General features: G+C 55.6%; 2 protein-coding genes across 8 annotated transcripts in view; both read left to right on the forward strand.

Annotated features, from left to right (window-relative positions):
- Window positions 1-4,960, forward strand: part of CRHR1 (corticotropin releasing hormone receptor 1) — a 54,299-nt gene extending 49,339 nt beyond the window's left edge. For 6 of the 7 annotated variants that reach the window (XM_008965179.4, XM_003804921.5, XM_003804922.5 and 3 more), the window contains 3 exons: window positions 94-229; window positions 387-428; window positions 1,004-4,960. In XM_008965179.4, the coding sequence (XP_008963427.1) occupies window positions 94-229; window positions 387-428; window positions 1,004-1,144 (319 nt within the window). In that variant the 3' untranslated portion in view covers window positions 1,145-4,960. The remainder of the gene's footprint in view (window positions 1-93; window positions 230-386; window positions 429-1,003) is intronic. The other variant, XM_008965169.4, reaches the window with a different exon arrangement.
- A 7,072-nt stretch (window positions 4,961-12,032) lies between these two features.
- Window positions 12,033-18,121, forward strand: SPPL2C (signal peptide peptidase like 2C). The gene has a single exon (XM_003804927.5). The coding sequence runs from the start codon at window positions 12,337-12,339 to the stop codon at window positions 14,389-14,391; it is 2,055 nt and encodes a 684-aa protein (XP_003804975.2). The 5' UTR covers window positions 12,033-12,336; the 3' UTR covers window positions 14,392-18,121.
- The last annotated feature ends 4,300 nt before the right edge of the window (window positions 18,122-22,421 follow it).

The following is a 22,421-nucleotide window of genomic DNA, read 5'->3' on the forward strand; positions in this document are numbered from 1 at the left end:
CCCTCCCCCGACCTGGCCCTCTTTGCCGAGCCAGCGGGCAGCCCGTCCTGGGGTGGGCTGTGACTCCGAGCCTCCCCACCCGCCCCACCCCAGGAAGGCTGTGAAAGCCACTCTGGTGCTGCTGCCCCTCCTGGGCATCACCTACATGCTGTTCTTCGTCAATCCCGGGGAGGATGAGGTCTCCCGGGTCGTCTTCATCTACTTCAACTCCTTCCTGGAATCCTTCCAGGTACAGCCCTGGAGGGACACATCAGCACCTCCTTGGGTGGGGATTCTGCCAAGCAGAGGCCTGGAGGGCAGGAGGCCAGGGAGAAGCAAGGGGCAGCCCAGAGGCTGGGTGGGCAACACCTGCAGCCGACCTTTGACTCCTCCTCTCTCCTCCCCAGGGCTTCTTTGTGTCTGTGTTCTACTGTTTCCTCAATAGTGAGGTGAGGACCCGGGGGCCCTGCAGCGGGGCTCAGGGCTGTGAGGCCTGTTGGGACTGGCGATTGTCTAGAGCCCTCTCCTCCCCTCCCAGGGCTGCCTCTCTCCCTCCCTGCTCCTAGGTCCCTAGGGGTATGCTGCTGGGAGCCCCAGGGTGGCCCCTCCCACCTGTCCACTCCCACAGTGACAGCCCCCTCCTTTGCTCTCAGAGGCCGCTGGCACCAGGCTGGAAGCCAGAGCTCCAGTATCTTTGATGAGCCTGTGAAAACCAGGAAGGGCTGAGCCCTGGGCAGGGGATACATGTGGGTTGAGGGCAGGGAGCCTTCATGGCAAAGGGCATATGGTGCCTTCGTGTGGGTTAGAAAAGGGTGCCCCTTCCCCAGGACATTTGAGAAACCTGTTCCGACAAATATGCAAAGCAGCCGTGTTAAGGCTGTGAGTGTCATCCCCTACTGAGGACTTCCATGTACTCAGCTGACCTGCACAGCCGCTTACCTGCACAGCTGCTCGTGGCGGCCCAGGGGAGGGAGGTGGTCCTGAGCCACAGGCTCAGATGTCGTGCTCCTCCCTGTGCCCACAGGTCCGTTCTGCCATCCGGAAGAGGTGGCACCGGTGGCAGGACAAGCACTCGATCCGTGCCCGAGTGGCCCGCGCCATGTCCATCCCCACCTCCCCAACCCGTGTCAGCTTTCACAGCATCAAGCAGTCCACAGCAGTCTGAGCTGGCAGGTCATGGAGCAGCCCCCAAAGAGCTGTGGCTGGGGGGATGACGGTCAGGCTCCCTGACCACCCTGCCTGTGGAGGCGACCTGTTAGGTCTCATGCCCACTCCCCCAGGAGCAGCTGGCACTGACAGCCTGGGGGGCGCCGCTCTCCCCCTGCAGCCGTGCAGGACTCTAGCTCACGAGTGGAAAGTCACCTACAGGACTGGGCCGGGCCCAGGGCCTCTGGCTTCCCTGCCCAATCCTCCCTGGAGAAGGGACATGGGAATGAATGGAAATGGGGTGCTGGACACCTACAGCAGCACGCATGTCCCTCCAAGGCTGTCTTCTCCCAGAGCACAAGAAGGCCAGCCCACTGGGGCCTGGGGCTGCCCTCGGCAACCGTGGGGAGGCCATTTGCTGCCCCGGGGCATCATGGGCAACTCGTGACAGCCTCTGACTCACCACGATGACGCCTCTGGACCTCGGTGATGCCTTCCGACACCACTGGGAACCAAGGGCCCTCGCTCAGGAACCCTGGAGACAGAAGTCAGGTGTCAACATCAGACGTGCGGCCACAGCACTAGAGTCACCCCCCCCCAGGCCTCCAGAACCTCACTGGCACTGTGGCACTGCCACCAGCAATGCCCTGCCTTGCTGCCTTCACCCTGAACATTTACTACCCTGCAGGCCAGGCCAGCTTCCCCTCACTTAACCACCCCACACCAGTCACCTCCTGCTCCTTTTCCTCTTTTGTGAGAAGATGGGGGCTGGAGGGGTCAGAGTGGCCTGTGAGCAAGAGCCAGGGGTGTCCCCGTCCCAGCCTCTGGGGCAGAGCTTGTAGCCCTGGATAGCCTCTGGGGCAGGACCACTAGCTAAGCAAGCCAGGAGAAGACCCCTGCCCAAGTGGCTCTTGGGACAACGTGCTGCTTACACTCCAGGTGTGGACCGGCCGCAGCCCCCACTGACCTGCCCATGTCCAGAGGGACTGGACAGCCAGGGCAGGGCTTTGAGGGGCACTAGAAGATGAGGGTGTCGGCTGTGAGGCGGGTGGCTGGTATAAATAATATCTTTTCAACCAGCATTTGTGAAGGCCTGGACTCCACAGGGGGCTGGATGGAGAGGGTGTCTCACAGAGGTGGGGGCTGATTCCCAGCTTTCAGGGGCTGTTGTGTTGCTGAGAAATCTGACCCCACTCTCACCCCGGCAAGGATGGTGCCAGGAGAGCCCCTGAGGGCCGGGAGAGGGGTGAGGGCAGGAGGGAGGGCTTCGAGGAACAGGTGGGTCCGGCCAGGGCCCCCTTAGTTAGGGACAGCTTGTTGTGAGGAGGTGAATTAGAGGGAGAGGAGGACCACGGTTAGGGATGCAGAGGAGGGACACCGTGGGTCAGAGGAAGGAACAAAGGAGACGGGAGTGTGTCCCAGCCCCAGGCAGGAGCTGAGCTGAGGGGTGGGAAGCAGAATTAGGATGCTGGGCCACTGGACAGGCTGTGAATGCAGCTGTCTCCACTAGGGCCGCCACAAGAAGCCATCCCTGAGACCCTGAGGTTTCTTGTGCAAACTCGAGGGAAGGGGAGTACAGAGAGGGCAACAGGGAGTGAAGCCAGGCAAGGAAGGCAGGGGAAAGGTGGGGGCTAGAGGGGGACACGGTAGCCTGTGAGCAAGAGACAGGTATGCCCCAGCCCTGGCCAGTGCCGCTCTGAGGTGGGTGGCACACTCAGGCTCCCCTGGCTTGCTGGCTTCAGTGCCCCCAACTCTGGGCCAGAGCTTGTATAGCCCTGGGTGGCCTCTGGGGCAGGACTGACACTCCAACACTGTTGTGGACGCCTGGAGCTCCCTTCCGCTGGGGAAGCCCTCCCTCATCCCACCCAACAGGTGAGGGAGCTGGGGTATTTATCCACCATCTCCCATCAGCTGCGGGTTGAGGGCTGCTCCCAGGGGGACATGAACTCTTCTGCATTCCCACATCAGGCTACAGAGGGCCAGAGAGAGTTCTCCGGCACAGTGATGTGCAGGTGGGTGGAAGCCAGTGTGTGCTGCATTGGAGGGGCAGGGGGTGTGGGTGGAACACCAGAACTGGACACAGGGCCCCACTGCAGCCCGGGCCTTGTCTCTGGGTCTCTCTAACCAGGGAGGAGAGCCCCGTGGGTGGGACGTGTGTATACACATGTGCACTTGTGCCCCCAGGCGCACACAGGAGCTTGCAGTGTCAGGACACCAGGAACAGACAAAGGTGACACAGTGCCGAAAGGCCCGCAGCTCCTGCTGAGGGAGGGCACGTTTCGTTGGGGAGGGCCTGGGCCCGGGTGTAGCTAAGGATATCCTTGAAGGCCCTATGGGGTACTCTGCTCTGCCAATTCTCCAAGCTCTGTGCCCTGAAGTAGAGAGATGGGGTGGGGGACCCAGGGAGCACCGTGACAGAGGTAGGCTGGAGGCTTCCAGAGCAACGTGGGGGATATTGTGGGGAGTGGGAAGAAGCCCAGTAAAGGGTCCTGGCTGCCTGGAGAGACTAGAAGTGACCTGAGTCTCTAATGGCCACAACGGAGACAGCTTTCCCAACTCTGCCTCTCACCCAGTGAAGGTGGAGAAGTGAGAAGGCGAGGCTTTCCCGAGACAATGCCAGTGGGGATGGGATGAGGGTCGCACCGCAGGGGTGGAGGAGCCGAGAGGGTGGGGGTGAGGGGAAGACAGGGAAGGGACGGTACAGACCAGGAAGTGTGGATAAGCCCAGCCAGGCCGCACCCCGCTTTCCTGAGTGGGCTTCCTGGCTGCTCTCACTGCCAGGCACCTTCTGGGCACCTACTGTGTGCTCAGCACTGTGCTAGGTCTTGGGTGAGAGATGAGCAGCCACCCAGGGGGGACCCCAGGGACCCCAAAAAAACACAAAGCTCAGAGCCTCTGGCTCTGGAAGGCCACCAAGAGGACAGCTCCAAGACAAGTCTGGGGGTCATCGGAGAAGCTGGAGGCGGAATCCCTGGGCAGGCAGATGGAGCCTGGGGCTCCCCTCCCATTGAGAGAATCTGAGGGCGGAGGGGCTGCTTCAGGGAACAGCCAGGAACATCTGAGCCTCAGAACCTGCAGCCCAGAGGCCCAGAGTTCTATCATCTCCCATGGCAGACATGCACTCTGGGCTTCGTCGCAGAGAAGGCAGCCCTGAGACCAGGCATCTGGGCCATTCTGCTCAGGTTCAGCTTGGGGTGGCGAGGCCCTTGTGGGAGTGAGTGGGGTGTGATGAGCCGAAAAACACACATGCGACTACACAAAGTTGGGGGAGCCACTGGGGACCCTCCAAGCTGCAGTGGTGGGGGAAGGTCGCTGGAGGCCCTCCCAGACCCGGAAGACCTCATGCCTGGAAGAATTTCTCTCCACACCATGCCTAAAGGCTGCGGTCCCCTAATGCTACCCCCACCTGAGCCCATTTCTCCTTGACGTCCTCCTTCATGGGCACAGAACAGTAGTGGAGGAAAAGCCCCACTGTTTTTCCAGTTCAGGCCACCCCCTCCCCGTCCCTTAGTGTGACAGCACAGCCCCTGCCCAGAGGTCCTCAGCCTCCCCTCCAGGCCTCCTTCTCTAGCCCCCTGCTACTGACGGCTCAGCTCTCCCGGGACCAGGACTGGGTGGAGAGTCAGATGGGGAAAACCATGTGTTAGCAGATGAGGTGGGTTTGGAATCCATAGAATAATACCTTCATTGTGGGTATTGTAGATTACTTTGCCATCCACAAACATCCTTATAACATTTGTCTTTTTTTTTTTTTTTTAATATGTGGGTAAATCTCTGTTCGGGGCTCTCAGCTCTGAAGGCTGTGAGACCCCTGATTTCCCACTTCACATCTCTATATTTCTGTGTGTGTGTCTTTATTTATTTATTTTTATTATACTTTAAGTTCTAGGGTAATCCTCAACTAGCCCACAGAGGTAGTAACCCACCTGTTTTGCAGCCAGGGAAACTGAGGCCTGGCAGCTCCCCTGAGATTGAAGGTCTGGTTCCAAGTCTAAGGCTTTTTTCACCCCTCAGTGAACTGAAGGGGCTTGGGTTCTGGGAGGCCAGAACCAATGAAGAGCTCTGTGGCAAGAGGGCAGCAAGGAGGCCTCAGGGTCTCCGTGATCTGGGACGTGCCCCACGTGAAGATGGGACTTCCCCAAAGATGGCCCCACCAGTGTCCAGCCGCCGAGCAATGAGAGTTCTGTGGATCCAGCATCTCCTTCCCCAGCTTCCTGACATCCTCCACCCCCCAACTCCTTAAAATGATGCTTAATTTCAAACAATGCAGCCGGGGCCACCATCAGCCACAGTGGGCCCCCCTACACCCCAGCCAAGGAGTGTGCTGCTGGCCTCCAGCCCAGGGGTACCTCAGAGCCAGCTCATCCAAACTGCCAACTGACTTCAAACTCAGCTGCCCACACTTGCTTCAAACCGAGGAGAATGCTTTCTACAATTTGCTAACAGCAACACTGATCATTATTGATTGTTTACCAGGCATCAGGTGCTGCTTAGCCCCTCACATGTTTATCTCATTGACTCTTTATACTGCCCTATGAGGCGGGGCTGTTATCCCCATTTAACAGATAAGGCAAATAAAACCCAGAGAGGTTAAGATACCTGCCTGATGGCACCCACGGATGGATGAAAAGCCAGGGAGGCCACACTAGGCCTCCGTGAAGCTTAACCCCTATGCAGTGGGAGTTCTTAGTAAGGCTGTCCTCCCAGCCCCACTGCCCCTTCCAATCCCCTCCCCAGGGAAATCCTTCCATCCCCAGTCTGTGGTCAAACAGCATTCAGAGATGAGCTAGCTGAAGGAATTGGAGCCTGCGGAGCGTGGGCCTCGGGCAGCCCACTCCCCAAATCTGGCCTCCAAGCCAGCTCCACCTGCCAGTCTCCCGTCCCCAGCCCCATCCCAGCTCTACCTCAGAGCATCACCTCCCACCCCTGCCCTCAGCTCACCAACACCTGCAGGTCCTGCTGGCAGACCAGGCTCAAGAGAGGCCTGGGCCATATATATTTATCAAAGCTCTCAGTGGCTTGGGAACACCAATGAGACTATTATTTGGAGATAAGGCCAGAGACCACCCTTGGCTGCCAGATAGCAGCCCTACCGGCTTCTGTCCCTCCAAGGGGTCCTTGACTGATCCCTGCTGCCCAGCCTCATTGCCCATAGGGCCAAGGCAGGTGGAGCAGAAGAAGGGGTGGTGGCCTCTTAGGTGCCTAAGGAGCCCAGGTTGGGGGCACGGCAGGCATCAGCTAGGGTGAGGGGGCATGGGGGCAGCAGCTGGTGGGCCTGCCTGGCTCATCCTCATCACAGGGGAAGGGGGAGGGAGTGGATGGCAATCCACTCTAGAACATGCAGCGGGGAAGCTGCTGGGCAGGGCAGCAAGGGCAGGTGAGGGGCCAGGTGAACTAGGCCCCTTCCCCACCCTTCCTGAGACCTGCTGCCTGGGGCCTGCTGGCCCTGCTGCCCTGTGTGTTGAAGATAAATGTTCCAGCTGCACCTAGGTCCTCAAGTAGAAGGCAGAGACACTACCCCAGCCTGCTCTGGGCAGCCACCCCGAGAGCCCAGGCCATAGCTGAGGGGGCAGTAGGGTGGGGGGAGGGAGGGGGAGTTGTGGGGAGCAAAGTCACAGATACAGGGGGTGCCCTCCAGGAAAGGAGTTGAATCTGGAGTGGGGGTGGGGAGGGTGGTGGGACTGAAGTCTTGGAACAGGATTTCAGCCTGGCAGTGGGCCATGGCCCCAAGGGGCATCAGCCACTCATGTGAGGGCACTGACCAGTGCTCCGAGTGGCCACCAGAGGAATGATTCCAGGGCTGATGGATGGGGGTGGGCACAGGGATGGGGGACCTGGGGAAGCAGTGATCAAACATACCCGCGAAAGCCTTCTGTGAGTGGGGTCCCAGGCAGAGTCTTGGAGGGAATGAGCCTTCTGCGAATTATCTAGGCCCTGGGCAACCAGTCCACGGGTAGATCTGGGAGAAGGGGCAGGAGCAAGCTCTGCTTGAGGTGTCTGTGCAGACCCCCAAATTGGGGCATGTGCTGGTGTGATGGAGTCCAGAAGAACTAAAATGAGACCTGTCCCGAGGAGAGAGCAGCTGGAGGGGACTGGAGTTGCTCCATTTCGTCTGGGCGCTGTGGCTCACACCTGTAATCCCAGCACTTTGGGAGGCCAAGGTGGGTGAATCACTTGAGGACAGGAGTTCGAGACCAGCCTGGCCAACATGGTGAAACCCTGTCTCTCCTAAAAATACGAAAAATAGCTGGGCATGATGGTGGTGCATGCCTGTAATCCCAGCTACTCGGGAGGCTGAGGCAGGAGAATCACTTGAACCTGGGAGGTGGAGGTTGCAGTGAGCTGAGATTGTACCACTGCACTCCAGCCTGAGGGACAAGAGCGAAATTCCATCTCAAAAAAAAGTCCCATTTCAACCATGTTAGTGCACAATTCAGTGACTTTAAATACACAATGTCGTGCAACTGAAACCACTGAGATAGAAAAAGTTCTGGAACTTCTTCATCACCCCAAATGGAAATCCCATACCCACCAGTCACTCCTCATTCTCCCCTCCCCCAGCCCCTGCCCGCCACGAATCTGCTCTCTGCCTCTGTAGATCTGCCTGTTTTGGCTGTTTCACGTAAGTGGAATTAATCGTACAATATGCGTCCTTTTGTGTCTGGCTTCTTCATTTAGCATAATGTGTTTCCACTTAGCATAATGTGTTTCGGCTTAGCATAATGTTTTCAAGGTCCATCCACATGGTAGCAGGTATCAAAACGTCATTCCTTCTTATGGCTGAATGCTATTCCCTTGTGTGGAGAGACCGCAGTTTCTCCATTCATCAGTGGATGGACATATGGGTTCTCTCCACCTATTCCAAGTTATCATGAATAGTCCTGCTATGAGCATGCATGTACACGCTTTTGTTTGAAGGCCTGATTTCAATTCTTTGGGATATATATCCGGGAGTATAAGTGCTGGGTCATATGGTAACTCTGTTTAACTTATCTAGGAACCACCAAGCTGTTTCCTGCAGCGGCTGCACAATTTTCCATTCCCACCAGCAGTGTATGAGGGTCCCAACTTCCCTATATCCTCGACAAAGCTTGTGATTGTCTGGGTTTTGTGACAAAGTGGGTGTGCTGGTTCTTGTTTTTTAAAAGATCCACGACTCCCTGCGTGGAGAACAGGGCCTGGAGTGAGGGTCTAGGTTGCCCATTCGTTGCTGGGGGGCCAGAAAGGGTTTTACTGTCACAGCCTTCCTGTGGCATACAGGCGAGCCTCCCTCTCCTAACCACCCTCCTGCCAACCTCCCCTTTGAAATGGGAGCACTCGGAAGGGACAGCTGGCAGCCTCCTCCCCTGGGCTCTGCCTGCTTCTCCTCACACTGGCTGGTGGTTTGTTTGCCAGTCACTTGTATTTGTTCCTGAACATGTTTCTGACAGTTCACTTGTCATTGTAATTACTGTCGTAATCTAACTAAATGTTATATTACTGATGAATCAGAAGTGCACTAACAAGGAGAGATGTTTCTTTTTTTTTTTTTTTAATTATACTTCAAGTTTTAGGGTACATGTGCACATTGTGCAGGTTAGTTACATATGTATACATGTGCCATGCTGGTGCGCTGCACCCACTAACTCGTCATCTAGCATTAGGTATATCTCCCAATGCTATCCCTCCCCCCTCCCCCCCCCACCACAGTCCCCAGAGTGTGATATTCCCCTTCCTGTGTCCATGTGATCTCATTGTTCAATTCCCACCTATGAGTGAGAATATGCGGTGTTTGGTTTTTTGTTCTTGCGATAGTTTACTGAGAATGATGGTTTCCAATTTCATCCATGTCCCTACAAAGGATATGAACTCATTATTTTTTATGGCTGCATAGTATTCCATGGTGTATATGTGCCACATTTTCTTAATCCAGTCTATCATTGTTGGACATTTGGGTTGGTTCCAAGTCTTTGCTATTGTGAATAATGCCGCAATAAACATACGTGTGCATGTGTCTTTATAGCAGCATGATTTATAGTCATTTGGGTATATACCCAGTAATGGGATGGCTGGGTCAAATGGTATTTCTAGTTCTAGATCCCTGAGGAATCGCCACACTGACTTCCACAATGGTTGAACTAGTTTACAGTCCCACCAACAGTGTAAAAGTGTTCCTATTTCTCCACATCCTCTCCAGCACCTGTTGTTTCCTGACTTTTTAATGATTGCCATTCTAACTGGTGTGAGATGGTATCTCATAGTGGTTTTGATTTGCATTTCTCTGATGGCCAGTGATGATGAGCATTTTTTCATGTGTTTTTTGGCTGCATAAATGTCTTCTTTTGAGAAGTGTCTGTTCATGTTCTTCGCCCACTTTTTGATGGGGTTGTGTTTTTTTCTTGTAAATTTGTTTGAGTTCACTGTAGATTCTGGATATTAGCCCTTTGTCAGATGAGTAGGTTGCGAAAATTTTCTCCCATGTTGTAGGTTGCCTATTCACTCTGATGGTAGTTTCTTTTGCTGTGCAGAAGCTCTTTAGTTTAATTAGATCCCATTTGTCAATTTTGTCTTTTGTTGCCATTGCTTTTGGTGTTTTGGACATGAAAATTCAGTCTAATGCTTTGAAGGATACTTTACAAATGAGTCACCAAAAATATTGGCAAATTAGGTGTGGGTGAGATGAGTGTAAATAACTGGGTGGGAGAGAACTGTCAGAATCTCAGATGGGTTCCACTTGCTGACCACTTCACAGGGCCCTTTAAACTCACCCTCCACTTCAAAGAATCCACAGCTGATGTTGGAGATGATGTTTCCTCCCTGTGGATTTCCCAAGGAAAGCAGTGTGGGACTGCAAGAGATGGACCCGTAATAGGAGGAGAGGCCTTGACAGGCACGGTGGCTCACTCCTGTAATCCCAGCACTTTGGGGGACCAAGGTGGCCAGATCACCTGAGGCCAGGAGTTTGAGACCAGCCTGGCTAACATGGTGAAACCCCATGTCTACTAAAAATACAAAAATTAGCCAGGTATGGTGGTGGGCGCCTATAATCTCAGCTACTTGGGAAGGTGAGGCAGGAGAATCGCTTGAACTTGGGAGGTGGAGGTTGCAGTGAGCCAAGATTGTGCCACTGCACTCCAGCCTGCCTAGGGGACAGAGTGAGACTCCATCTCAAAGAGAAAAGAAGGAGAGTCCTTGAGAAAGATCAGTGATTGGCCAGGCACAGTGGCTCGTGCCTGTAATCTCAGCACCTCGGGAGGCCGAGGTGGGCGATTCACTTAAGGCCAGGAGTTAGACCAGCCTGGGCAAAATGGTGAGACACCATCTGTACTAAAATTACAAAAATTAGCTGGGCATGGTGGCACACACCTGTAATCCCAGCTACTCGGGAGGCTGGGTCGGGGGAGAATTGCTTGAAACCAGGAGGTGGAGTTTGCAGTGAGCTGAGATCGTGCCACTGCACTCCAGCCGAGCAACAGAGCAAGACCCTGTCTCAAAAAAAAAAAAAAAAAAAAAAAATCAGCATGCTTACTCCTTAGAGGTTAAAATTACATGTGTGTTGTGGGGCTGCCCACAATTGTGCCCCCAAATAGGCATGTTGAAGTCCTAAACCCCAGTACCTGTTAATGCGACCTTATTTGGAAGTAGGGTGTTTGCAGACATAATCAAGTTAAGATGGTGTCATTAGGGTGGGCCCTAATCCATTATAACTATGTCTTTATAAAGAAGAGAAGAGACACAGAGACACACAGGGAGAATGCCATGTGACAACCTATGCAGAGACTGGAGTGACAGGCCAGGCCAGTGGGGAGAACATGAGGACAATGGAACCTGGACTGCCAAGCTCCAGCCCCCAAATCCCTCCCTTCTGGTTCCGGAGGCCCCAGGGTTACTCTCCCGCACACTAACTGCTTTGAAAACCTCATTCCTCAAATCCACTCCATCATGGGTGGCCTGAAGAAGCCTGGACAGGAGGTCCTGGGTGACCTGTGAAGGCATACACCACAGAGCTGGGTGCAAACCTGCAGAGCCAAAACCTGGGGCTCCTGGCTTCAAATCCACCTCTCACCAGTATTTGAGTTCTCTTTCCAGCGGAAAGTCTGCCCAGCCTCAGAGTTGCAGCCAGGAGAGTGGCTCAGAATCCAGCAGGAAAACATTTGGAAGACATCAAGGTCCATTTAACCAGCACAAGAGCCCCAGCCTTCTTTGCTGTGTCAATGTGGGTTTCTCCAAGCCTCAGTTTGACTTATCCATGAAGTGGGTGTATTAAGGTAACGTTAAGTGGCTATAACAAAGAGACCCATGACAAATCAATGCCTTAAGGAAGATCATGTCTCTCTCTTGTAACAGTCCATAGTGCGCATCCTGGGCTACTGTTCCACATGGAATCCGGGGACCTGGTTCCCTTCACTTTCTTCCTCTCCGTTCCTCAGGACATTGTCCTTGTCGTCATAGACAGACACATCACAGGCCCGTCCTTGTTCTGACTCCTGAGAAAGGGAAAGAGAGGGTAAACCAGGAGCCCCACAGCCTGTCAGCCTAAGCCCCTGATGTAAAGAGTTCACATCATTTTTGCTTAATTTCTCCTGGTCACCTGTCCGTTCCCAACTGTAAATGGAGTTGGAGGTGAATTCTGGTCATGTGCCTGGCAGAAATGGGGACCGACTTTGAGGGACAGCCTCAGGCTGTGCAGATATAATGACACCTCCTTGCAACTGTGCAACAGGTACAGCTAGGGTACCTGGCGCCTAGTAAGCCCTCGGTAAAAGTGCTCAATGTTACTGAGCTCAGAGCTCCAAGGGACCTTAGAAACTCTCTGGCCCAACGTCCTCATTTCTTTACAGCTAAAGAAACTGGCCTAGAGAGGAGTGACATTGGCCTGTGTTCCCCATGGGTAAGGAGAAAAGTTGGTTCAGAATCCTATCTGGCCTGCAAACCCCATGCTCACACCTTTTATTTCAAAGTACCTGGTCTAAACCCACTAGGGTCTGGGCAGAGAGCAGGGTCCATATGACCTCTCCCCTGGTCTCCCAGGGTTGGGGGGTATCATTCTAGAGGGACCCTGTGCCCCACAGCAGCGCCCTCGGCTGGGGACCACACAGCTTTATGACTAGGTAGGTGTGGCCCTGGTTTCCAGGACAGGTGGCCAGACTGCTCTGTGACAAAGGGCCACGCCTGCCCCTGGGAGGGGTATTGGGCTGCCACCCGCAGATGTTGCAGTAGGAACTGAAGAAGATGGCGTGCCTGGGCTTCCTCCTCCCCGTGGGCTTCCTCCTCCTCATCAGCACCGTGGCCGGGGGAAAGTACGGCGTGGCCCACGTGGTGTCGGAGAATTGGAGCAAGGACTACTGTATCCTGCTCAGCTCCGACTACATCACCCTCCCCCGGGACCTGCACCACGCCCCACTCCTGCCCCTGTATGACGGCACCAAGGCACCCTGGTGCCCGGGTGAGGATTCCCCCCACCAGGCCCAGCTCCGCTCCCCCAGCCAGCGGCCCCTCCACCAGACCACTGCCATGGTCATGAGGGGTAACTGCAGCTTCCACACGAAAGGCTGGCTGGCTCAGGGCCAAGGTGCCCACGGGCTGCTCATCGTGAGCCGGGTCAGTGACCAACAGTGCTCAGACACCACCCTGGCACCCCAGGATCCCCGCCAGCCCCTGGCAGACCTCACCATCCCTGTGGCTATGCTCCACTATGCTGACATGCTGGACATCCTCAGCCACACTCGTGGGGAGGCCGTCGTCCGCGTGGCCATGTACGCACCCCCAGAGCCCATCATCGACTACAACATGCTGGTCATCTTCATCCTGGCTGTGGGCACAGTGGCTGCAGGTGGCTACTGGGCCGGCCTGACCGAAGCCAACCGGCTACAGCGGCGCCGTGCCCGAAGAGGAGGGGGGCCTGGTGGTCACCATCAGCTGCAGGAAGCAGCAGCAGCTGAGGGAGCCCAGAAGGAAGATAATGAGGACATCCCAGTGGACTTCACGCTGGCCATGACAGGCGTGGTGGTCACCCTGTCCTGCTCGCTCATGCTGCTGCTCTACTTCTTCTATGACCACTTTGTCTATGTCACCATTGGGATCTTTGGCCTGGGTGCTGGCATTGGCCTCTACAGCTGCCTGTCACCCCTGGTGTGCCGCCTGTCCCTGCGGCAATACCAGAGGCCTCCGCACAGCCTCTGGGCCTCTCTGCCGCTGCCTCTGCTGCTGCTCGCGAGCCTGTGCACAACCGTGATCATCTTCTGGGTGGCCTACCGCAATGAGGACCGCTGGGCGTGGCTCCTGCAGGACACACTGGGCATTTCCTACTGCCTGTTCGTCCTGCACCGTGTGCGGCTGCCCACTCTCAAGAACTGCTCCTCCTTCCTGCTGGCCCTGCTGGCCTTTGATGTCTTCTTTGTCTTCGTCACCCCCTTCTTCACCAAAACTGGTGAGAGCATCATGGCGCAGGTTGCCTTGGGCCCTGCAGATTCTTCAAGCCATGAGAGGCTGCCCATGGTACTCAAAGTGCCCCGGCTAAGAGTCTCCGCCTTGACCCTGTGCAGCCAGCCCTTCTCCATCCTTGGCTTCGGTGACATCGTGGTCCCCGGCTTCCTGGTTGCTTACTGTTGCCGCTTTGATGTGCAAGTCTGCTCCCGTCAGGTCTACTTCGTGGCCTGCACCGTGGCCTATGCTGTGGGCCTGCTGGTCACATTCATGGCCATGGTCCTCATGCAGATGGGCCAACCTGCCTTGCTCTACCTAGTGTCCAGCACCCTGCTCACCAGCCTGGCTGTGGCTGCCTGCCGCCAAGAGCTCAGCCTCTTCTGGACTGGCCAGGGCAGAGCTAAGATGTGTGGGCTCGGCTGTGCCCCTTCGGCTGGCTCTAGGCAGAAGCAGGAGGGCGCAGCAGACGCCCACACAGCCAGCACACTTGAGAGAGGCACCAGCCGAGGAGCAGGGGACTTAGACAGCAACCCTGGAGAAGACACCACTGAGATTGTCACCATATCTGAGAATGAAGCCACCAATCCAGAGGACCGCAGTGATAGCTGCGAGGGCTGGAGTGACGCCCACTTGGATCCTAATGAGCTGCCCTTCATCCCCCCTGGGGCCTCGGAGGAGCTGATGCCACTGATGCCAATGGCCATGCTGATCCCACTCATGCCCCTGATGCCCCCGCCCTCAGAGCTGGGCCACGTCCATGCCCAGGCCCAGGCCCACGAGACTGGCCTGCCCTGGGTGGGACTCCACAAGAGGAAGGGTTTGAAAGTAAGAAAGAGCATGTCGACCCAGGCTCCCTTGTGAACTGGAGGCCCTGGGACACACGCCTCTCAAAGGGCTGGTGGAACATTGCAGAGCAAAGCCATGTATGGCAACAAGAAATCAGGACATCAAAGAGATTTCATATCTACCCAAGGAGTCTCTCTGTTTGTCGGGAGTGCAAGAGAGCAGCAACCACATAATAAGAGTGTGCAGGGCTCAAAGGGTCCTTAGGAGTGGGCACCACCCCCAAATAATGAAGGGGGGAAACTGAGGCTCCAAGAGGGCCTATGACTTGCACAAGTTCAAGCGGCACGGTCGGGATTTGCATCCAGGGCTCACTGGGCAGCTACTCCCCTCTGCCTGCTTGCCCAACCCCTTCCCAATCCAGAGTGGCAGCTTCTTAGCCTGGCACACAGCCCCCATCCCATCCCTGCCACCCACCCTAGGCTCATTGCCCATCTTCTCTCCATGCTCAGGTCAAACAGAACTCCTTGTCCTCCCCACCCGCTCTCTCTGCATATGCTGTTCCCTCCAGCTGGGATGCCCTTCCCTCTCCAGACAGAAACACTCCAGCCTGGCTCCCTGACTCACTAGAAGATTCCGAAGCATCCTTTACTCCTCAGCTCACATCCATTCTGCAAAATGTCTCTGTTCAAGAATCCCAGGCAGCAGCACCAAGCCCAGCAAGTTCCTGTATGCACCACCCATTCCATCTTCAGGCATTGAGTATGCCCCTACTATGTGCATCGCCATGTGGTGGGCACAGGGAAGGCCTCTGTCTAGCTGGGGGAGGGGGAGGGGTGGGCAGACAAAAACAAACTTAGAATTGTCTCAAAGAGGTCGGGAGGGGTTGGAGAGGTTGGGGCCAGGGTGGAAGAATTCGGGAGACCAAGGCCTCCCTCACTGACTCTAAGTAATGTTCAAGCCTCGTTGGGTCTCTGCAGTCTCATCTGCAAAATGAGACTTATAATACCATTTCCATCTGGAGGCAGGGGCATGGACAAGATGACCTCCTAAGGACTCTACAGGCTTTTAGGCCATGTAGGGTGCTGATGTGTTGCTTAATCAGAGCAGACAAACTCTGGGGTGAGAAGGCTTCCTGGAGGAGGTGTTTTTGGAGGGGAGGAAAGTGTACCCCAAGAGGCAGTGTGGTTCAGTGGTTAGGGTTCTACAGCCAGGCTGCCTACCACAAATCCCAGCCCTACCACTGACTTGGAGTATCTCACTGAGCAAATGACTTATCCATCCAGTGCCTCTGTTTTCTTGTGTGTGAAATGGGATAATAGGACCTACCATCTGGTTCTTAGGAAGTTTGAATGAGTTGGCCTATGTCAGGTGATTGGCACAATGGCCTGCCTGTCCGAAGAGCCCCCTGCACGTGAGCTATGTTTATATTGCTCCCCTAGTGAAAGCCTCACAGACTCAAACCCAGCTCCTACAAGGCCTTGGGGTCCCAGCCCAACGGCCCTCTTCCACCCCTCCAAACCCCTACCGCCACAAGCACACGCCAGACCCACCACACCCCCTGTGCTTTTTCCTCTTCTTGGAACTCTCTTTCTGCCCCTTCCTTACCACGCCCCGTGAACTTGGCCTGGCTGGCTGCTCCTCTTCGCAGCCTTTCCTAAAGCATCCCTGTCTCAATCACACGACCAGGCACCTTGTTTCTTAGTTTTCCGATCTTCCCCAGTAGAGGGCCAGCTTTGGAAGGGCAGGGGCCTTGCCCATCTTGTTCATCTGTGTAATTTCAGGGCTCAGAACAGCCCCTGGAGTGTTACAGGTGCTTGATGTATTTGCTGGAGGAATGAACGGATGGATGAATGAATGAATGAATGAATGAGGAGTTGACCAGCCTGAACTGCAGAGGAGGGGATGCTATGAGGGAAGGCCCCACCGCCCAGGCCACCTCACAGGCTTCCTGCAGGACCTTGGTCAGTGTTGACGTGAGACTTGGCAGGCCTGGCTGGGCCCTGGAGTGGGGAGAGAGTCCCAGGGAGGCAGTGCAGGTGGTGGGCCTCTCAAAGCCCCGCTTTCCAGGGAAGAAGTGCAGCCTCTCGGTACACAGCAGCTGAAGGCCCGCTAGACAAGGGAAGCTTGGAGAACCCGGCCAGGCCACTGCGGAGGTGTTGGCAGCCCCTCCCACCGGAGCAGTGGCCATCTGGCCTGGACAGAGGGCCCTCCGCAGGCCCTGGCTCAGCCCCAGCCTGGGCAGCCTCCCTGCTGCTGGCCTGCGTCACGGGGCCTGCCGAGGGCAGCTGCACCCTCTGCCAGGCCCGATGGGAAGGGCTGGACAGAGCCGAGGCCTCCTGGGCTCCCCGGCCCCCACATCCCCCAAAGCAGGAGGTCAGGATAAAGGAACTTCTCTTTCCCAGAAATCCAGTCTGAGGGCTCTGAGGATGCAGGCCTGGAGCTCCGCAGGCCTGCAGGGAGGCCAATGCCTACCTCCAAGGAGAGGGGATTCAGGGAGGGTCTGGGTCAGGAGGCCTCCCCCTTCCCGGCATCCAGACCTGATGGGGAGGTGAGGGCCCACACGGCCTGGATCTGCTGCCTCCATCCCTCTTCCCCAACCCCCAGCTTGCTGCACTGTGCTTGGGCAGCAGAACTGAGGTGCTCACAGGGTCCCACGGCCAGGCCTGGGGTGGACAGCAGCCCAGGGTGCAGTGGCATCACAGTGCCCAGGTAGCTCTCAGCTCTGCTTCTCACTGGGAAGTCGTGCTAGTCACCTAAGTTTCACCACCCCCTCCCCCTGCTGGTTCCCTAGTGTGGCCACAGCCAGGACTGACCAATGTCGGGGACCTCTATGAAGGACACCCCAGCTCCAGAGCTCCCGAGGGCTCACTGGGGCCCCAGCCAACCGGCCCCGAGGCCCAGCTTCATCCTCACCTTCCTGCAGACCTCACTCCCTCGCAAGCATCTCCCCTGAGACCACTGCCCAGCACCTCCCACCCAGCATGCTCCTGAGGTTCATTCCCAGGGAGCCCAAGCTAAGACACAGGGACAGCTGCCTTCTACGTGTGAACTGGAAAAACTATGTGAGTCCCCCCACACACCCCTACATCCTCCAAGCTCTTCTGCCCTGCTCAGGAAAGAAGTGTGGAGACGGGGCTGGAGGCAGGTGATGGGCAGGACCTTTCTTCTTCCTCCCAAGAATACTCTGCAGCAACTCTGCCCATTTCACAGATGGAGCTGGGCAAGGACTCTGGGTCTAGAGGCAGCTTGAGGGTTTAGAAAGAGGCACCCAAGCACGGCTGCAGGTCAGAATCATTGGGGCACCTGCCAAAAATCTGGATTCCTGGCCCCACCGATTCTGAGTTGACAGGTCTGGGGTGGGACCAGGCATCAACCATTTTGAGGGACCCCCACCCCCACCCCAGGGTGAACACCTTTAGAGTTTGGCTTCAGCCTCTTGTCTTGGCTGGGCCAGGAGGAGGTGGGGAGGAGGGAGACCAAGGCTTCAAGGTGCCAGGGGCCCAAGGCAGGTCCTGCCTTCCATCCTGACATACACATTCAGCTGGGGGCCCTGCAGGCTCCCCTCCCTGAGCCCTGGGTACACCTGACCACACCCGGAGGCTCAACCTCCACCTTGCTCCCCTGGCCAATCCCGGTCTGGGGCAGGAGAAATTGAAGCAACTTTACCAACCAACAATCTTCACTTAACCGCCACACTTCTCAACCCCCACCCCACTCTCTAGCATGTCCTCTGAGGCAGACTTTGTACTGTTTTGTTCATCATGCACTGGACCTGGCACATAGTAGGTGCTCAATAAAACATCTGTTGAATGAATTCACTGGCTGGATGAATGTCCCCCTTACTAGCTGTGTGACTTTGAGGATGCAAAAGTCTCCTTACCATAAAGTGGGCGTAATAACACCTCTTGCCCCAGGGGTTGTGGTAAGTAATAAGCCATATGGGTGAGGAGCTGAGCCCAGTGCCTGGCACAGTCAAGTCTCTTAGATCTTGCCCTGCTGCCCCTGCTGTGCCCTCTGATGGCCCAATGTCCCTGCTCCTGCCCAGAGGCCTCCTCTTACTCTGCCAGTCCTCTTCCCAGAGGACAGGGCCAACTCCAGGTGTCCAGACCACGCTGCCACCTGCCAGCGGTGCCCAAAGCTGGAAGCCCCTGCCTGAATGCCAGAGGGACATAAGATACTGCGCATGGGCATATACACACACGCATGCACACACATTTGCATACATACATATACACATGGGCACATACCCATGCTGCACACTTCACACACCCCCACACCCCACACCTGCACACATATACACCCATGCGCACATCCACACACATACACCTGTATTGAACACATGCACATGCCCCGTGCACACCTGTGCACACCCAACACGTGCACACACACACACACACACCTCTGGGCTCTGACCTGCTGCGTGTGGTTCCCTACAGATCCAGCCTTTCCCCACCAGGCTTTTCCTGGGCTTACAGGAGTGGGGGTGCTGATCCCTGGATTTCCCATCCCAAAGGACAGGGTGGTCAAGGTCCCTCCCTGCAGGCCTACCCCTTTCCTGGTGGGACAGATCCCCCTTCGAGACAGAACTCGCTGCCCAGCTGCTCTGAGGAGTGTGGTTCGAGGACAGCCTCCTGGGGGCACCTCAGCTTTCTAGCCCGGCTCACTCGTGCTCTTCAGGGGAGGGGGCACAAAGGGCCGGTTAGTGGCTGAGCAAGACAGGGGCCCAGGCCCTGGCTGTCTCCAGAGTGGTCTTTGCTTTGATCCCATGGGCTGGCAGAGGCAGCACAGGGCTGCATCCCAGGCTGCCGGCTCCCCGTGCTGCAAGCTGCTTCCTCCTGGCTCCACCACTAACCACCACAGCACCTGCTTCCTGGACAGCCTCACCTGTGATAGGTGAACCCTCAGATGAGACCAGGGCAGGAATAGCCTCCTCAAGGCCACCCCCAGGGCCCCAGGTGGCCCAGCCTCAGGGTCGAGCTGTTTTACACAGGCCAACTGGCATTTCTGTCTGTGACCTTGGTAATCCCAGCACCAGCTTTATGAGGCATGGGCTTGGTTTTCTTTTGTTCATGAGAGGGTTTAGTACTGGAGCTTCTGGATTTCTGGGACAGTGGGGACCAGCAAGGACCTGTGAGATGATCTCATCCACAGATGAGGAAAGGAAAGCCCAGAGAGGGCCAGGACCTGCCCAAGGTCACACAGCAATGGGACAGCAGAAACGAAATGCAAGTCTGGTCTCCTGCCTCCCAGCCCAGCAGCTGGGACCAGCTCTCATCCTCAACAGCCCCTCCCTCCACACACCCTGGTCTCTGATTTTGTTCCTCTGAAATCACACCTCCCCCAGGAAAACTCTGGGTCTACCCACTCCTGTGCTCTGGGAGGTATAGCCCCACATTCTCCTTGAGAAGTATCTGTGTGTGTTGCTTGATAAAGGTTCAGCATCAATCCGCTTGCCAGCTAGAAGGAGAACACAGCTGGACTTTGAGACCTGGGTTCAAAGCCCCACATTGCTTTCTCTTGTCATGCGATGCTGGACAACAGAAGCCAGCCCTCTGAGCTTCAATTTTCTCATCTGTAAAATGGGCTGCTAAGACTCACCTAATGGTTCGTTGTAAGGATTAAATGAAGTGAAGTATGTGTATGAACAGCTAACACTGGCTAAGCACTTACAGCAGGGCAGATAAATGCATTATCTCATTACGTGTGACCCAGGTTTGGGGAAAAACTTTCCAGGACAGCACTTGACATACCCCCAAATGCCGTCTTCCCCAAATGAGCTCCCGGAAGTGGAGTCATCTTCTTCCCTTGGTCTCCCCTGCCCATGCTCACTGGGATGTGGCGTGTGGGTGGGTGCCTGGTGGTAAGCAGGGCACCACCGCAGAGCCAAGAAAAGGTTTCCCAAATTCCCCCACGTACTGGGTCCTGCAGTTTAACTGAACCACCAACGTTTTGCGCCTTTTTTCCTGCAACCCTGAACCTTGAATGCTCCTGTGCTGCCACCTACTGGCCAGGAAGATAAGAGCAAGCAGGGGCTCATGGAATTTGGGGATAATTATAATCAGTAATGATATTTAAAATATGTTTAATAAACTAGCAATCAGCAGAGTTCTGAAGCCCCTATTGGGCTCAAGGTTAACGCTTTAGAATCTGGGTTGTTAGAAGGGTGAGGTGCCCTGGAGGAGGTTATTTTGATATTTTATTGAATGAAATAGCCCAAAACAGCATCACTGAATGTCCTTAATGCCTAAAGACGGTCCATGCCCTGACACTTACCCCACCCCATAGAATCAGACCACCATGAATAAGTGTCCTCAGGCTCCCCGGTTCCTGGACTATTTGTACGCAAGATGAGGAGACTCCCCTTATGGCCCCTCCCCACCCCCACCCCCAGATCCAGACCCAGTCCTTGCCCCTGGAACGGGACCTGGAAGGGAAGCAGACAGCTGGGGCTGCTGCTGAGAGAACCTTGGGCTGCTAAAATCTGAGACGTTCTGAGTTTTTGTTTTTGTTTTGGTTTGGCTTGGTTTGGTTTGTTTTTTGAGACAGGGTCTTGCTCTGTCACCAAGGCTGGTGTGCAGTGGCATGATCACAGCCCACTGCAGCCTCAACCTTCCAGGCTCAGGTGATCCTCCCACCTCAGCCTCCCCAGTAGCTGGAACTACAGGCATGCGCCACCATGCCCTGCTAATCTTTGTGTATTTTTTGTAGAGATCGGGTTTTGCCATGTTGCCCAGACTGGTCTCCTAGGCTCAAACAATCCTCCCGCCTTGGCCTCCCAAAGTGTTGGGATTACAGGTGTGAGCCACTGAGCCTGACCTGAGACCTTGTTCTGAGAAATGCCTTTAAGTAGTATTCCCCAGGCTCCCAAAGACTTGAATGGCAGCAAAGATTGGTGGAGTTTGGGGGATTGCAGTGAGGTCTGAATAATGGTGTTGGCAGAGCCTCCAGTGATCATCCAGAACTGAGGACAGAGAGGGAAAGCAGCCTGCCCAAGGTCAGACAGCAGACCCAGTGACAAGCCCAAGGCAACTGAGAACCTGGAAACTAATGCAGAAACCCTTCGTAAACAGGAGACGCTTTCTGGTTTGCCTTTCAGAGGCTGCTTCATGAAGCCCCCAAATTCCCCCACGTACTGGGTCTTCTTAAAGCAGGAGGCCCCTGGGTCCAGAGAGAAAAGAACTCTGAGCAAAACCCTCAGTCCCTCGTCCAGCCTGGACCCAGGCTTGGCCCTGCCTGCAGTTCCTGACTTGACCCAGACACTGTAGTGAACTCAGGCAGGAGGGGCCACACCTGAGAACCCTCACCCATCACAGCCCAGGTTCTCTTCCCGGCTATCCCCCGGGACAGCCCCAGAGCATGAGCCAAGGGGGTCTGGTCTCCACCTACCTTGCTTAATCCTTAAAGCCAGTTGTGACACATTGAATAATGTCCTCCCCCAAAAATTTGGAACCTGTGATCATTACCTTCCATGAAAGGGAGCAAAGGAGAAAGGACTTTGCGGAAGTGACTAAGCGAAGGATCCTGAGATGGGGAGATAATCCTCTATCGTCCTAGCGGGCCCTAAACGCAAGCACATGGGCCCTTATGAGAGAGAGAGGGAGAGAGAGAGACAGAGGAGAAGCTGGGCGCAGTGGCTCATGCCTGTAATCCCAGCACTTTGGAGCCCAAGGCAGGTGGATCAATTGAGGTCAGGAGTTTGAGACCAGACTGGCCAACACAGCGAAACCCTGTCTCTATTAAAAACACAAAAATTAGCCAGGCATGGTGGCGCATATCTGTAATCCCAGCTACTTGGGAGGCTGAGGCAGGAGAGAAAGCTTGAATCCCAGAGGCGGAGGTTGCAGTGAGGGGAGATTGCACCACCGCACTCCGGCCTGGGTGACGGAGTGAGACTCCGTCTCAATAAAAAAAAAAAAGAGAGAGAGAGAGGACTGGGTGCAGTGGCTTATGCTTGTAATCCCAGCACTTTGGGAAGCCGAGGCAAGTGGATCACCTGAGGTCAGGAGTTCGAGACCAGCTTGGACAACATGGTGTAACCCTGTCTCTACTAAAAATACAAAAATTAACCGAGCATGGTGGTGGGTGCCTGTAATCCCAGCTGCTTG

Source organism: Pan paniscus, chromosome 19, assembly GCF_029289425.2.
Source record: "Pan paniscus chromosome 19, NHGRI_mPanPan1-v2.0_pri, whole genome shotgun sequence".
In the NCBI taxonomy this organism is placed as follows: domain Eukaryota; kingdom Metazoa; phylum Chordata; class Mammalia; order Primates; family Hominidae; genus Pan; species Pan paniscus.